This window comes from Eptatretus burgeri, chromosome 2 (genome assembly GCF_056783735.1).
Source record: "Eptatretus burgeri isolate ZD-2024b chromosome 2, Ebu_testis_v1, whole genome shotgun sequence".
Taxonomy (NCBI): domain Eukaryota; kingdom Metazoa; phylum Chordata; class Myxini; order Myxiniformes; family Myxinidae; genus Eptatretus; species Eptatretus burgeri.
In genome coordinates this window covers 144,406,093-144,422,598 of record NC_140962.1, presented here as the reverse complement: position 1 = coordinate 144,422,598, position 16,506 = coordinate 144,406,093, and the positions used below count along the sequence as shown (strand labels likewise).

At 44.0% G+C, this 16,506-nt stretch overlaps 1 protein-coding gene across 1 annotated transcript in view; it reads left to right on the top strand.

The window, feature by feature from the left end:
• The first annotated feature begins 1,035 nt into the window (after window positions 1-1,035).
• Window positions 1,036-16,506, top strand: part of LOC147033411 (E3 ubiquitin/ISG15 ligase TRIM25-like) — a 66,614-nt gene continuing 51,143 nt past the window's right edge. The window contains exons 1-4 of the mRNA XM_085854293.1: window positions 1,036-1,256; window positions 6,298-6,931; window positions 12,506-12,601; window positions 15,151-15,384. Coding sequence (XP_085710419.1) covers window positions 6,323-6,931; window positions 12,506-12,601; window positions 15,151-15,384 — 939 coding nt within the window. The 5' untranslated portion in view covers window positions 1,036-1,256; window positions 6,298-6,322. The remainder of the gene's footprint in view (window positions 1,257-6,297; window positions 6,932-12,505; window positions 12,602-15,150; window positions 15,385-16,506) is intronic.

The following is a 16,506-nucleotide window of genomic DNA, read 5'->3' as shown; positions in this document are numbered from 1 at the left end:
ACATGCAGAACTATTGTTGTGGATTCCGAGAAATCATTACATGGATCAATGGATGATTCCGAGAAATCATTACATGGATCAATGAACCAATCTGATAAATCATTTCATGGATCAATGGATGAATCTGAGAAATCACATTGAAGTCCTGATGTCCCCAACTACCCCCTACATTCAACTACCAATCTTTTAAAGTATTTATAAGAACATGATTCTATCCATCACTTGTACAATTAGAAAACTCGACTTCACTTTACAACAGCAAATGAGAGCAATAAGGCGGGAAACGGCATTTGAGTTAATTATTCCTGACTCAATGTTCATCAGCATCAGGTTTCCCAGCATGCTTTGGTCCATAATAAAGAGGAAAGACCTCTTCTGGTGGATTGTCCATTCGGAGTGGCGACCCGTCCAGGATTGTGCCCAATAGCCCAGGAGACTGTTACAGCAGCACTGACCCTCTGTCCATTCTGGTCCCAGTGAATGGATGGATGGATGGATGGATCCCCAGCCATAAGTACGTAATAAATAGACGTTCATGAGAAAGCAAACCACGTGACGGTGGGAATGTTCTCGACAAATCTGAACAAGTTTCCTGTTTCCTTGTCGATTCGGAATTTGTAAACCCAATAAAAGTGATCGAATGGTCCATTGTGGGTAAACATCGCTGAGTTGTTCAGTGGTGACCAGTTATCAACTCGTGTGGTGACATCCTGACTGCAACAAAACTCACGGAAAGGGGAGGGGCCTGTGTCGGGGAGACCACACCCAGTTGTTTGAAATTTCCACCCATTGGTGGGGAGGTCCCAGGTGAGTGGACGGTGCCATTATATAAATAAATAAGTGTTCTTCACCAGGACAAGCTCGAGTGTAAACGGAAACATCACAAATATCGAGTTTACTGGGTGAGTAAATGTGAAAATATATTACTTGAACTTTGCAGTGACGTCATTATCATCCATCCAGGTTTCTCCAGGACTCCTCTCCCAACGCGTGACTCCTCCCCCAACACGTGTCCCCACCCCAAGTCGACCATGACGTGGATTCTCGGAATTTTGTTCACTTCCCCGAATGACGTTATTGGCTCGCGAGTTGTAAGACTTTCACGAACTGGATCGATTCCCTAACCGTGGGAAAGTTAATCTGGTTACAGATTGTGATAATTATATTTCTGAAACATCGAAAACTGTTTCCTTCCTCCATTGTACATCTGTTGTATTTGTTGGTGGAGTCTCGGATTTCAGTTAACAATTTATACGGTGAGTCCCATGCACAGCATCCACGTACAACAACCACAACCACGTACTTATGTATTGAACAGGTAGTGTGGTGGATTTATACTGTTGAGCAGATGCACCTGTTTTCCTGATATTAACAGGTAAATTGAATAATTCAGATCGAGACAAGGTGTGTCTATGTAGACAATGTGCATGTCTCTAACACGGTACATCAGGAACACTTGTAATCAAGTGAAATTGTTCTTTGCAATCTGTGAACCCCATTGTTGTGGGGGTGCATCTGTTCAGAGTGGGGATTGAAATAATAATTAATCAACAATAGACCTTTTCTGTCGGCTTTATTCTCACAAAACTCATACGCATATCGACAACAACAGAAATATACATCGGGGAAGGATAACAAAATACAATGAGGAGTATACATAATACTGAAGGCAAATACCACATACACATCACATAATAACAAAGTTAAACTCCATGCTCTAATACCAATTCCATTCCTGGAATACCAATTACATTCCTCAGAGTGCATTATTCCTAATATAGTGTATAACATTCCTATATTGTTACAGCATGACTTTCCACGGAGTATGTGGTATACATGTCAACACCGGCCATTGATCTCCATATACAGTGTTGCCACTTCCACCCAATCACCGTTGCCACTAATTGCAGTACGGTACTTCATTATCACAACACTGGGGATTATCGATTAAGAAGAGAATAATGAAGGAGGTAACAAGGGTTTTATAATGAAATGTAAAATAACTTTACTCTTTGGCTACAACACTCCCTTTACCTCTTCCTGGTCAACACTACTTTTACATCTTCTGAGTCAACACTACTTTTACATCTTCCTAGTAAGCACTCCCTTTACCTCTTCCTTATCAACACTCCCTTTACCTCTTCTTCGTCCTTGTCAACACTACTTTTACATCTTCCTAGTAAACACTCCCTTTACCTCTTCCTTATCAACACTCCCTTTACCTCTTCCTCGTCCTTGTCAACACTACTTTGACATCTTCCTGGTCAACACTACTTTGACATCTTCCTGGTCAACACTCCCTTTACCTCTTCCTTGTCAACACTCCCTTTACCTCGTCACTGTCAACACTACTTTTACCTCGTCCTTGTCGACACCGCCTTTTAATACCTCGTCCTTGTCGACACCGCCTTTTTTTTTACCTCGTCCTTGTCGACACTGCCTTTTATTACCTCGTCCTTGTTGACACCGCCTTTTGTTACCTCTTCCGTGTCAACACTCCCTTTACCTCGTCCTTGTCAACACTACTTTTACCTCGTCCTTGTCGACACCGCCTTTTGTTACCTCGTCCTTGTCGACACCGCCTTTTGTTACCTCGTCCTTGTCGACACCGCCTTTTGTTACCTCGTCCTTGTCGACACCGCCTTTTGTTACCTCGTCCTTGTCGACACCGCCTTTTGTTACCTCGTCCTTGTCGACACCGCCTTTTGTTACCTCGTCCTTGTCGACACCGCCTTTTGTTACCTCGTCCTTGTCGACACCGCCTTTTGTTACCTCGTCCTTGTCGACACCGCCTTTTGTTACCTCGTCCTTGTCGACACTGCCTTTTATTACCTCGTCCTTGTAGGCATCGCCTTTTATTACCTCATCCTTGTCGACACCGCCTTTTGTTACCTCATCCTTCTGCAAACTGGTCCAGACTGCATCAGCCCACCTGTCCTCAAAACCTGCTCTTCTGCTCTTGCTCACCCTCTCTCTGTTCTATTCACCCTCTAATTTGCTCAAGGCCATCTGCTATCTGCTTGGAAATCAGCAAACATCATTGCCTTGCACAAAAAAGGTGCAAAAACAGATCCCTGCAACTACAGACCAATCAGCCTTCTCCCAATCATCAGCAAGGTTATGGAATCCATCATCGCTTCAGACATCAAATCCTTCCTCTTCTCCAATGGCTTGATTTCTGATCATCAATTTGGTTTCAGACCAGGTCACTCTTCCCTGGATATGCTGCTTCTGCTCTCCCAACAATGGATGGAAGCCCTCAATGCTAGACAGGAAATCCGAGCCGTATCCCTGGACATATCACGTGCTTTTGACACAGTCTGGCACCCTGCCCTGCTCACCAAACTCTCTTCCCATGGTATCCAAGGCCATCTCCACTCATGGCTCACAGACTTCCTCTTCTGTCGCAGTCACCGTGTGGCCCTAAATGGAGTTCTTTCATCCCCTCTTCCTGTCCAGGCTGGAGTTCCTCAATGTAGTGTTCTGGGCCCTGTTCTTTTTCTGGTTTTCATCAATGATCTCTCCGACTCTCTGGAAAATCCTCTATATCTCTTTGCTGATGACTCCACCCTCTGCCGTACCATCGGTCATCCCTCAGACCGGCAAGCAGCAGTTTCTTCGCTCACTGCTGATTTGGATAAAATCACAAACTGGTCCAACATGTGGAACATGTCTTTCAATCCGGACAAATCTCACACTCTCACGATGTCTCTTCGAAAGGACCGTTGAGAAAACCCCCCCATCCACTTTCTCAACAATCCTCTGGAAGAAGTCCTTTCTTTCAAGCTTTTGGGTCTCACTATCTGCCATGACCTTTCCTGGGAAAGCCACATTTCAAACCTCGCCTACAAAGCCAGTCGCCGACTGGGAATCCTCCGTCGTGCAAAGTCCTTCCTCAGCCCACCTGAGTTCCTGACCACTGACAAAGCTTTTGTCCGCAGCCTGATGGAGTACTGCTCTCCCCTCTGGGCTTGTGCTCCTGCCTCCCACCTTTCTCGGCTTCACGCTGTAGAAACCAAGGCATTTCGGATCATTGGCATCGCCCGCAATGAGGCTGAATCATTGGGCCTCTCACTCAATCACCGCAGGTTGGTCGGTGGTCTTTCTGTCTTCCACCGTCTCCTCTCCAGTCTCGCCCCCCCTGCTCTCTCTGCGATTTGTCCCCACCACATTTCCGCAGGGTGCTCAAGGTCAGCCAACAACCCCCTTCTGGTAAAACTACCAAAATCACGAATCACTGCTCACCTTCACTCTTTCATTCCTCTTTTTTCCCACCTTTGAAATTTACTCCCACACTGTCTTCAATCCCATTCTTCCCTCCAGACCTTCAAAACAGCTGTTCACCAACACCTCTTATCATCCCCCATCCAAATCCTCGATCTTTTCTATCCCCGATAATCCACCCAAGCCCACCTCCTTCAAATTCTCTGCTTTCCTTCTTGAAAGTCCCTGTAATGTCCATCTTGTATTCCCTATGTTCCCCGTCCCATCCCTCTCCCTTCCACAGATCTCCTAATGTCTCTGTTCCCCACTGTTTTGTCCTTCCCACTCACTCCCCTCCTGTCTCATGCCCCCCTTCATGTGCGTTGTGTGTTAGCTCTCATACGAGCCTCGACAAGGTATACAAAAAAAAAAAAATCCTTGTCAACACCGCCTTTTATTACATCGTCCTTGTCGACACCGCCTTGTATTACCTCGTCCTTGTCGATACCGCCTTTTATTGCCTCGTCCTTGTCGACACCGCCTTTTATTGCCTCGTCCTTGTCGACACCGCCTTTTACCTCGTCCTTGTTGACACCGCCCTTTTCCTACCTCGTCCTTGTCGACACCGCCCTTTTCCTACCTCGTCCTTGCGGACACCGCCCTTTACCCTGTACTTGCGGACACCGCCCTTTACCCTGTACTTGCGGACACCGCCCTTTACCCTGTCCTTGCGGACACCGCCCTTTACTCCGTCCTTGCGGACACCACCTTTTACCTCGTCCTTGCGGACATCGCCTTTTACCCTGTCCTTGTCGACACCACCTTTTATTACCTCGTCCTTGTCGACACCGCCTTTTATTGCCTCGTCCTTGTCGACACCGCCTTTTATTGCCTCGTCCTTGTTGACACCGCCTTTTATTGCCTCGTCCTTGTTGATACCGCCTTTTATGACCTCGCCCATGTCGACACCGCCCTTTTCCTACCTCGTCCTTGTCGACACCGCCCTTTTCCTCGTCCTTGCGGACACCCCCCTTTACCCTGTCCTTGCGGACACCGCCCTTTACTCCGTCCTTGCGGACACCGCCTTTTACCCTGTCCTTGCGGACACCACCTTTTACCTCGTCCTTGCGGACACCGCTTTTTACCCCTCCCTTGCGGACACCGCCTTTTACCCCTCCTTTGCGGACACCGCCTTTTACCCCTCCTTTGCGGACACCGCCTTTTACCCCTCCCTTTCGGACGCCGCCTTTTACCCCTCCTTTGCGGACACCGCCTTTTACCCCTCCCTTGCGGACGCCACCTTTTACCCCTCCCTTGCGGACGCCGCCTTTTACCCTCCCTTACGGACGCCGCCTTTTATCCCTTCCTTGCAGACGCCGCCTTTTACCCCTTCCTTGCGGACACCGCCTTTTACCCCTTCCTTGCGGACGCCGCCTTTTACCCCTTCCTTGCGGACACCGCCCTTTACCCCTTCCTTGCGGACACCGCCTTTTACCCCTTCCTTGCGGACACCGCCTTTTACCCCTTCCTTGTAAACTGCATGAACTCTGTCGATTAATGAAATAATGAAATCCCGAATGGAATATACATTTTAATCTTTGTTTACAAACGTGGGGAGACCATTGTGGGTGATCAGAAGCCCACCCTGACAGGACACCTGAGGATTTGTGTTATAACAGGTTTTTAGAGAGGTAACAACAAACCGCTTGAAAGACATGACATCAGACTTGGCCTCTCATATCATCTCGTAACTGCTTTAACTCTAACCCTCTGGAGTGTCGGTGAGAATGAAGGTATGATGAACTTTGGGAAGAAGATGAGAGAATGATATGCAGGAATTGGGGAGTTGATGTTGGTCCATCATGGCCGCCATGATGGAAAAAAATGGCCTTTTAAAAATGATTCCATCGCCAAGAGATTATGTACTTATGTTTATTGGCCAGGGGGAGGGAGCTGGTAGGAGAAGTGGGAGAAGGAACATCACATGGGAATTATTTTTTTATGGGGGGGGTGTCTTGTTTTCTACATTTACAACTGAGTATTGTTTAAAAATTGTTAATCATGACTCCTGTAATTGCTCTTTCTGTCCAGCAGATTCCATCTCTGTTTTCCCGGGGAAATGGCGTCTTCTTCTTATATCAATGATCGTAGGTATGAGCTCACATGTGCTGTCTGTTTGCAACTGTTTGAGGAGCCCATTACACTCCCTTGTGGACACTCATTTTGTTTGAACTGTCTCGAGAATTATTGGGACAGCAGGGAAGAACCCACTAGCTGTTTTTGTCCAAACTGTCGTGAGGTCTTTCTTCAAAAACCAAAACTCAAAAAGAGTGTAATCCTTGCAAGCTTGGTAGAACAGATGAAGCTGAGAGAAAGTGAAGATAGTCCGAAGGTTGTGGGTCAAGCTAAAGCAAAGAATGATGAACGTGATGATGCAGTGAAGGTGGGAGGATATAAGAGTCAATGTTATAGTTGTAGAAAAATGGCAACCATGTGGTGTGTACCATGTGAGATCATGTGCTGTAAAAGACACGTGAAGCCCCATAAACACAAAGGGCACAAACTTGTGGAGCCGGAAATGAAAGTGGAAGTTCCCGGATGTATCGAGCATCGGAACTCGATCCACTTCTACTGCAAGGACGATGGGAGTTTGGTGTCTCTGATATATAAAGGTGAACATCAGGACCATGAAGTTGTACCTGTGGAGATCGCTCTTGGTGAATTCAAGGTACTGGAATAAGTAAAAATTTTTTTTTCTAATTTCTGGATAATTTGCTAAGGATTTGATTTTTGGCTTAATAATGAAATATATGAATGAATTGATGTTGGTTGCCCTCCATGTTTTAAGAAGACTTGTCAATAATTATTAGAAACATAAAAAGAGCAATCCGATATTGCAGACCGTTGCCAGGACTTGTTTTGAGTGGTGTATTTTGTGTGGTGTTTGTGTACTGGTGTGTTACGTAGTTAATAGCATAACTCGAAGTGTCACTTTATAACTGCTGGCAGTAATGGCCGAGTACGAAGACGTCCCGCTTTGATGCAACTCCTCTTTGCTCAGACACCTGTCCCTGACCCATGACTTTATTATTATTATTATTATTATTATTTAATTCAATTCAGAATGGGATTAAAATAAATGTAGTTCAAGTCAAATGTAAGACCAAATACTGCAGGTACAGTCCCGTATTGGAGTCATCAGAAGGATCCCAACCAAGCAAAAAGCAAAGACGAAGTCCTCAGGGGGAACCTGCGTAGAATTTGAGTTTCAGCTGTTACTGCTCTACCCTGTACCCTGTACCCTCAAACCCATCCAGACACAGCCAAATGAGCCACATTGGGGAAAAAAAGAAAGAAAAGAATGCAGATAAAAAAATTATAGAATTCTGGCTGCCAGACAATGCATCTGATCAAGATGAAATTTAAAACATATATATTCCCTACGCCGACTCGATCATAATTGTGAAGTTTCACATCAATTGATGAAGTGGTTCAAGCGAAATAATTTTAAAAAAAATGATTTTCGCTTCTTCCAAAATGGCTGCCAGACCATGTGACATTAATTATTCGTGATTAACCTGGTATCTCAAAAGATTGGGGAACATTTGTTTGAAGTTTCCCCTTGATCTGTCCAGCCGTTCTGGAGAGGATTTTTTTTAATGTGTTTCAGGGTAAATCCAATATTGTAGTCCAGGAGCAAGGACCTGGAAAAAATGAAATCGTTCAACACTCCCTTCAGAAAAGGTTTGACTTGACAGAGTGGTAGAATAGACCCTATAGAACACCTCCAGGTCGTATGTGGTTTCAAATTGTGGTATCATTAAAATTCTACAGGCCATTATACCTACCAGTGGTTATACATACCGATCCCTTCTCCCTCGACAACGTTGATGATGGAATATCATCACTGATTTACATTGCCACAGGTATCAGGATGCCCGCAGATGCTGCTACACGCATGGTTAACTCCTACCAGATCGACACAGCTCAAATGACAACATTTGTTGAACAGAGACTGAATACCAATGAAGTGACATTTTGGGATTCCCTGCCAAACCTGAAGATCAAAACATTTGCCACACTAAGCAAGAAGAAAACTGTGAAGCTAATTGATGAGAAAGTTATCACTCTTAGTGCTGACCGTGAACTCTTTGGCCTCCTTCTGATCACAGGAAAGTCAAGGGACATCAATCTGAGAGAACTCCTCAGCTACGAGTTATCAACAGTGCCATTATCCCTGGCCCATTACGATGGCAGCTTGAGGAAGACCAACAAGAGCGTACTCTTTGCTGAGTTAGAGAAGAAGGTAGATGTCCATCCAAAACTGCCACAAGTCACAACTAGCCAGATGTCTACGGCCCACATCGTCGATGCAATGGCGCTGGTACAGATGACAAAGTCCGCTGGTGCTGCAAACTTCGGTGAAATGGCATTCAAGTATTACAGCCTGGTTTACTGCCCCTCTACGTCGGAATGGTCGTCAGCGGGTTGATGTTGTCTTCGACTGGTACTCCAGCCTCTCGATCAAAGCTGGGGAGCAAGAGAAACGAGGAACATCTGCAGCCTTCGAGGTGACAATCCAAGGGCCAGCCACTCCTATTCCAAAGCAGTTGATCAAATACATTGGAAATGTCGAAAACAAAGTCAACTTGTGTGCCTTCTTGGCAGACACATGGTGCCACATGGGGGTAGACACTCTGCTTGATGGTCAACACCTAGTCATCGGTGGTGGTTTCAAGAACCCGCAGAAGTCTGTGCTAGTCATCAGAGGGCACTGCGAAGAACCGGTTCCCCTCCAGACAGATCATGAAGAGGCAGACACACGAATATTGCTACATGCAAAACATGCCTCTCATTATCACAACAGGATTGTGATTCAATCACCTGACACAGATGTGGCTGTCCTCTGCACCACACACTACAGGAAACTCCAGTGTCGGGAGCTGTGGTTTCGGACTGGAATCAAGGATAAAGCTAGGTATATTCCTATCCACAGCTTGGCACACAAACTAGGACCTGAGCTGTGTAATGCTTTACTTGGCTTCCACGCACTCACTGGGTGCGATTCAAACAGTGCACTCTCAGGACTCGGCAAGAAAAAGGGTTTCAATGTCTTACTTGACAGTAAAGAGCATCAGACCAGTCTGGGACAGCTTGGAGAAGAACCCAAGCTCAGCAACAGCACTTCAGAAGCACGCGAAGCCTTCATATGTGCAATGTACTCAACAACCAAGGGGACTGGGAGGAAAGTGAACAATGTGAGATACTGGCACTTCTGTCAAAAAGGGACAAAGAAATAAAAATCTCCCCCTACATTCGACAGCTTACAGCAACATATGAAGCGAGGAAATTATCAGGCCTATGTATGGAAGAGAGCATTGGAGCCGACACAGAGCCTTCCACCAGCAGCTAGACATGGCTGGAATATTCAGGATGGTGTCCTGCAGCCTGTGCTCATGACCAAAGATCCAGCACCACGGGGTCTTCCGGAGCTGACTGTCTGTCACTGCAAGAAGTCTCTATGTCGCCGAGCCGACTGCACATGCAGAACCAACCACATGCCATGCACAGAAGCATGTGCATGTATGGCCGAAGAAACTTGTGAAAATCCAAGAACAATCTTTGAATCCAGTGGTGAAGAAGACGCTGACTAAAAGTTACAACAGATGACATCTTCATGCTTCCAAGGCGAATGTGATTCCTTGTTGACAGACACAAATATTACAAACCGCTCTGACGAATGTGCTTTCGTGCAACCATACACAACTATTATGATTCGCTCTCACTAATGTGCTTCTGTGTTGTCATGCACAGCTCCCAGTGTCGACCATGATACCTATTATCATCCACTATGATGAATGAGTAGCTTCCGTGCTGCCAGAGACAACTATTATACTCTGCTTTCACTAATGTACTTCCATGTTGCCAAAGACAACTATTATGCTCGGCTCTGATGTATGTGCTTCCGTGTTGCTATACAATAGTAAAAGACGAACGCTAAAAATAACAGTTGCGGTTTTCTTTATGCGTGCCTCTGTATGTATATGAATTTCTGCAGAACAATACTTTCTTAAGCGTTTGATTTCCAAAATGTATACAAACCAGTAGTAATTGACAAACATCGTTTACCTTCATACGAGAACACAATTTAAAATGTCAGAAAGATTGAATTGCTGTGATATTTTAGCTTTGGTGATGCCATGGCAAAGGCCATTTTCAAATAACTGTAATACTCTGATAGAGAATTATAATAGGAAGCCAATGATACCTCAATATTGAAAATTGGTTGAGTCGAGACAAAGATATTCATGTTTACGTTACCCCTCCCCCTAAATTTTGCAAGCCCACAGTGACCCTCTTGGTAAGTACCCTTGGTATGTAAAATGGCCTCTCGAATTTTAATGATACCACAATTTGAAACCACATACCACCTGGAGGTGTTCTATAGGGTCTATTCTACCACCCTGTCAAGTCAATCCTTTTCTGTAGGGGGTGTTGAATGAATTTCCTTATTTGGCCTCATATGAGAAATGGCTGCTGGACTATTGCTGCCAAACCATGTGAACCATGACATCATATGTGTGAAAGTTTTGTTCCTCATGAATAGGTGGTCATACATGTAAAGTTTCGCCTTGATCTGTTCAGCCATTTCAGTTATTTTTGAAGGTTTAAACCCCCCAAAAAATGTGGCTGCCGAATCATGTGACCGATGACATCATCAAATTTTTTTTTTTCCTTCTGTGGACTTAATTTATCCCTTGATGACCCTCAAATTTTTTCATACTGATCGGATGTGGCGTTCTTCATCTGCAATTATGATGTCATAATGAAGACACCTATGAAGTCGTAAAAATGTCACACTTATTCCCCATGAGGAGTACTTGCCAAGTGCTGAGTTTCAATTTTTTCATTGGTGTGGTTTCAGAGATGCAGAGGTCCAAATTATTTTCAATATGGCTGCCACACCATGTCACCTATGACATCACAATTATGATTAGAACATTCTACATAAGTAGTTGCTCCGATGGTGAAATTTTCGTCTCAATCCGACAAGCGGTTGCGGAGAAAAACCCAAGCGGTTTACGTGCTGCCGAAACGGTCTCCTTGGCTATTGGGCACAATCCTGGATGGGTCGCCACTCCGTCACAGGATACTAGCAAGCTGGCACTCATTTTTCTGACCTCAGAAGGATGACAGGCTGAGTCAGCCCCACCTGGTATTAATTCAACAGCCAAGCAGGATTTTAACTCAGGACCTAAGGATCCTAAGCCCACCACCCTCACCATTCAGTCAACACCAGGCATATATTTTTAATATGAAATCGGCAAAGCCTAGAAATGAACAAAACCTATTAGAATTATCTTTTAGAACTCTTTTTGAATCGCTAGTGGGACCATTGGACCGAATTTTCATTGGTCTTCAAGGCCTTGTTGCAGACCTGCCTGCTGTGCTGCTTGAGCATTTGTTGTCTTTCACTAAAGGCCCAGTCACACCTTGACGTTTTAGCCAGCTTTTGCCGATTTTTGGAAAATTTGTGTAAAACGCTGGTGCCCATCGAATACGTTATGGGTAAGTTTTGATAACATTGAGAGCACGCTGAAAAACACTGCCATACGTCATAGTATGCTGGCTTTAAACGTTGTACTTTTCGGTTGTCCTCAAATTTTCCATGCTTGAAATTTTAAGACTTATGCCAGTATATGACTCACACGTTCCGCATAACGCTGGCCATAAGTTGTAGCCACGTTACGCGATCGTTGACACACGTCGACACACGTTACTTGTAAGTTACTCATAAGTCGAAACACGTCGAGGTAATGTTTAGCGTGCCGGAAACTTATTTCTAACCTATGAGTAACGTGTTGGAAGCACGTTACGCGATCGGTGACACACGTCGACACACGTTACTTGGAAGGTACTCATAAGTCGAAACACGTCAAGGTAATGGTTAGCGTCAGTGTTCCAGATTCCCTGGGTTTCTTTTTTTTTCTTCTTCTTCGTCATGACGGTGATGTCGACACTTCGATTTCTTGTGCGATTATAATATAGTATAATTAAAAGGCTGCCGCTCAACGATTTAAATCATAACCGCACGAGAAATTGAAGTGTCAACATCACCGTCTTACCATTTAACTAACACCAACTAACACCATTTAGTAGGTTATTTTTCTTCACCTTTGATGGATGGATGGAAATGGTTAATACTGAAGTGGCTTCAGCACTTTAAAATGACTGTAAAATCTTCAATTTCCATATTAATTGTGGGGTTTTATAGTTAACTGAATGTATTTAATCCATGCAGGGAATTTTGGCTGCAAAGTATCCTCCTCTGGTTGAGTCGATAAAGCAAGTAGGGTCCCAGCTGCAGCAGGTGCATCAGGAGGTTGAGGATACAAAGGTAGGCTTGGTTATCCTTACTATATTTCATGGAATGGTGTCTGTGTGGTTGTCGCACTACTCCTACAGTTCTGGACTGATCACATCCAGACCTGCTGCATCGGATCAGCATGACCCCAGTTAGTGTATAGGGGTGTTTTTATATTTGCTGTGTATTGTGTAGTGCTGTTACAGGTGGGAGAGGGTGTTACAAGTCTTGACCATTTACAGTACAGACAGTATTCCTGTCCCCATGTTTTCCAGTACAGTGAGGTTATGTTTTTGCTTCATGGATGTAACCTAGGTTATTTATTGGTTCACGAAAAAGTAAGTGACCACTATATTCGTTATTGGTGTTTGTCTGTCTGTCTGTCTGTTGGGTAGTCGATCGAGTCGAAAAAAAAAAAAAAAAGGTTTTTGAGATTCTTTTTTTTCTTCCCTTATTATCAGTGTTTCCGTCGATATGTTTGTCTGTCTGTCTGTCTCTGTCTGTCTGTCTGTCTGTCTGTCTGTCTGTCTGTCTGTCCGTCTGTCCGTCTGTCCCTCTGTCTGTCTGTCCCTCTGCTCAGTCCAGAGCTCCGTTAATACAATGGCGATTTCGATGAAACTTGGTTGGTAGGTTCATACCATGAACTAGTTGTGTGCAAATGAGAACCGTTGCTATGGACACCACCGTTGCCAAGCAACGGGACTTTGAAATTTAGAAAAATCATAAAAAAATTATTTTTTCAAAAATCGGCCCACAAGCGACTGTGGGCAGTACATTCAGCCATATTGTCAAAAATTTCCAGCCGGATCCTATGAGAACTGTCGGAGAAGATAGACTTTGAATGAACCCTGGTCGAAAACAATAAAAAAAACAAAGTTCGTTATATCTCAGAGACTATGAGTCAGATATACATGAAACTGGTATGGCAGGTTCATGGTATGTCCTAGTTATGTGTGAGAAAGAACCGTTGCTATGGACCCCTCCGTTGCCTTGCAATGGCCGAAAAACCTCTAAATGTGGGGGTATTTCAACAAAAAACAATCTGCAGCATTAACCCTTGAAGCTAGAATCATGAATTTTCTTGTGTTTCATCCTCAGGTCATTCCCCATCGACCAGGCCCATCGCGTCAGGTTCTATTGGGTACTCGACTACCCATGTCCGCCTACCGGCTTGTCTGTCCCTTTGTCTGCCCCGAGCATAGTTCTGTGGGTTTTGATCCGATCCTGATAAAATTTTGTTGGGAGGTTTATATCATGATCTAGTTGTGTGTTCCTGAGAATGGGAATGGTGCGCCCATTATGGGCGGAGCCACGCCCAAAAAAACATCTGTTTTTAGGGGGTAGCCAATTTCAATTTGCATCTTCTCCAAGGGGGTTTGTCGAATCTGGCAGGGGTTTCGGTATTTGGTTCGCCCAATGGCACCTGCATAGCCTCATGGAGCTAGATTTTTTTTCATTTTCTTCCCAAGGTTAAGGTCACAAGGTCACGAACTTAAAAAATTGCGAATTCTGACATAAAAATCATACGACCGCCCAAACTTTGAGAGCTTGGATGACAATATTTTTTATGCATAATCTTGAGGTCATTCCCTACCGAAAGTCTTCACACCATTTTTCTCTATCTCGAACACCTTGCCCGTGGCGCCCCCTTCAAGTTTGTTTTTACGCTGATTTCATCAAAGTATGGATAATCCGAGGAGTGCGAAATGCTATATAGCCTATATGACATTATATTGTTCCTGGAATGTTCCAGAGGAAGTTTTGCACCAAAGGTCATAATCCTTGACCTTTGACCTTTAAAGTTCACAAAGGTCAAATTTTCAAAGTTATGGGAATCGAACCGGGTTTTCGACCTTCTTCGACGAACTAACTCCAATAAGCTATAGCACGTATCCTGTTTCCTTATTTTAATGTCCACAACATTGTTTTGTGAACTTTAAAGGTTATGCAAAGGTCAATTTTGAAAGTTGTTGCACGAAACCGGGTTTTCGACATTTTGCAGCTAATAACCTGTCACTCGTACCACATCATGTTGATCATTTTTATAACTTGGTCAAAAATTATCACATTGTCTCATCCTTGACTTCTGAAACAATCTACCTCGTCAAATACGGCTCGTGAACCATCGTCGTCTTCAGACTTGTTTATTTCTTTATCTATTTATTTATTGTTGCCAATACACCGCCAAAATAAAGGTATGCATCAGCAGAACGTGTTGCATGCAGCTTGGAACATAATCCCACATGGGGCAGGTACTCTGCTAGTCATTATAATACAATGAAAATATAATATGGAACAAGATTACAATCTTCATTTCAAGAGAGGATTGTCTTTTTCGTGTATTTACATTGATTGTGAAATAAGACAGAGGTTTATTGGCAAAAAAAAATTCATTTCAACAAAATTAAATTGGACAGAATAATGAGAAGAGAAATGAGATCGATTGGAATGAAAGAAAATGAAATTCCAGATTTCAGAAACAATCACATTGAGATGTTTAAAAGAAACTTTCAATCCTTTATGAATTTTGTTAACCTCTAATTTTTCATGAAACTTTAATGAATATAAATTATTTTCTCCAGGTGTCAGGCAGAGAGAAAGAGCAATGGCTGGAAGTGGAGCGAAGAGAGATGTATCGAGCTGTGGATGAAAAGGTAAATCAGATGAAGAGGTGGCTCAGTGAGAGACAGAGTGCGAAGCTTTCCCACCTTGAACACCAGAGGGAGAAGTTGCAACAGGAAATGGATTCTCTCTGTGAAGAAGAATCCACCCTGAAGGCATCAATCGTTGAGCTGGAGGCCGTTTCATTTCTGGAGGTGAGGCTTGTTATAAACATTTAATAAAGGAGAAAAAGTTCCACAGTTTCACCTCAGGAGAAGTTGATTACTATTTCAGAACAATCTTGAGGCTTTTATTTTGAATTAAGCTTTCACATATGTGGAGAGACACACACACGTCTGACAATTCTATTTTTTAATTGTACAGTATTGGCGATTCCTAAAATATTATATTGTTACAGCCACCAGTCCACACCAATTGCGGCGTTTGAATCCGGTGAGTCGTATCTAAACAACCGCAACCATCACCCACCTCGAAGACTTGCTGTGAGGTCTGCGTTTGATGACTGTGTAACTGTACAGTTTGGAGTCCCCAAAGAGGGCGAGGGACACACAGTTAAACGATCACGTGAATGATCTTAATCTTCAGATGAGCAACCGAAGTCACATGATGTGATTGGCTGGCAGTTCTGGAAACTGGGTTGTTGGGTAAGAGGAACAATAATTCCCCTTACCTAACTACTAGGTATGTGCCCACGACTCCAGGAACAAATGGTTCGTCTGAAAGGCGCTGTCACACCTTGACGATTTAGCCAGCAATGGCAACGTATAAAAATGTACGTAAAACGTTGGCGTACGCTGAAATTTTGGTGTTTTTTTAAGTTTTGGTCTTATTCATAACGTGTTGGTCGTATGCATAACATATTAGTAACGGACACAGAACGTTTCGTTGTCTTATAGATAACTTATACCAATGAATGCTTAGCCTGTTGTCTGTGTTCACAACCTATCCCCAACGATAGTTTAACTTGGGCATCGCGCGCTGCACGTATCGCCGACGAACTCGTGGCGTAGCCTGTTAAAAACCTGCCGCACGCCGATTTCAATCATAACCGCCTGAGAATTGGAAGTGTCAACGTCGCAGTCACACCTTGACGATTTAGCCAGCATATGCCGACCTATGAAAAATGTGTCTAAAACGCTGGCACACGTTGAATTGCGGTATGGGTAAGTTGTGTATACGTTAAGAGCACGCTGAAAAACGATGAAGTACGCTGTCATATTTCGTGGTACATTTAGTACGTCGTGAAATTTCAAGCATGCTGAAAATTTTACGACGTACTCGCCGTATGGCTCACACGTTCCACTACGCTGGGAATA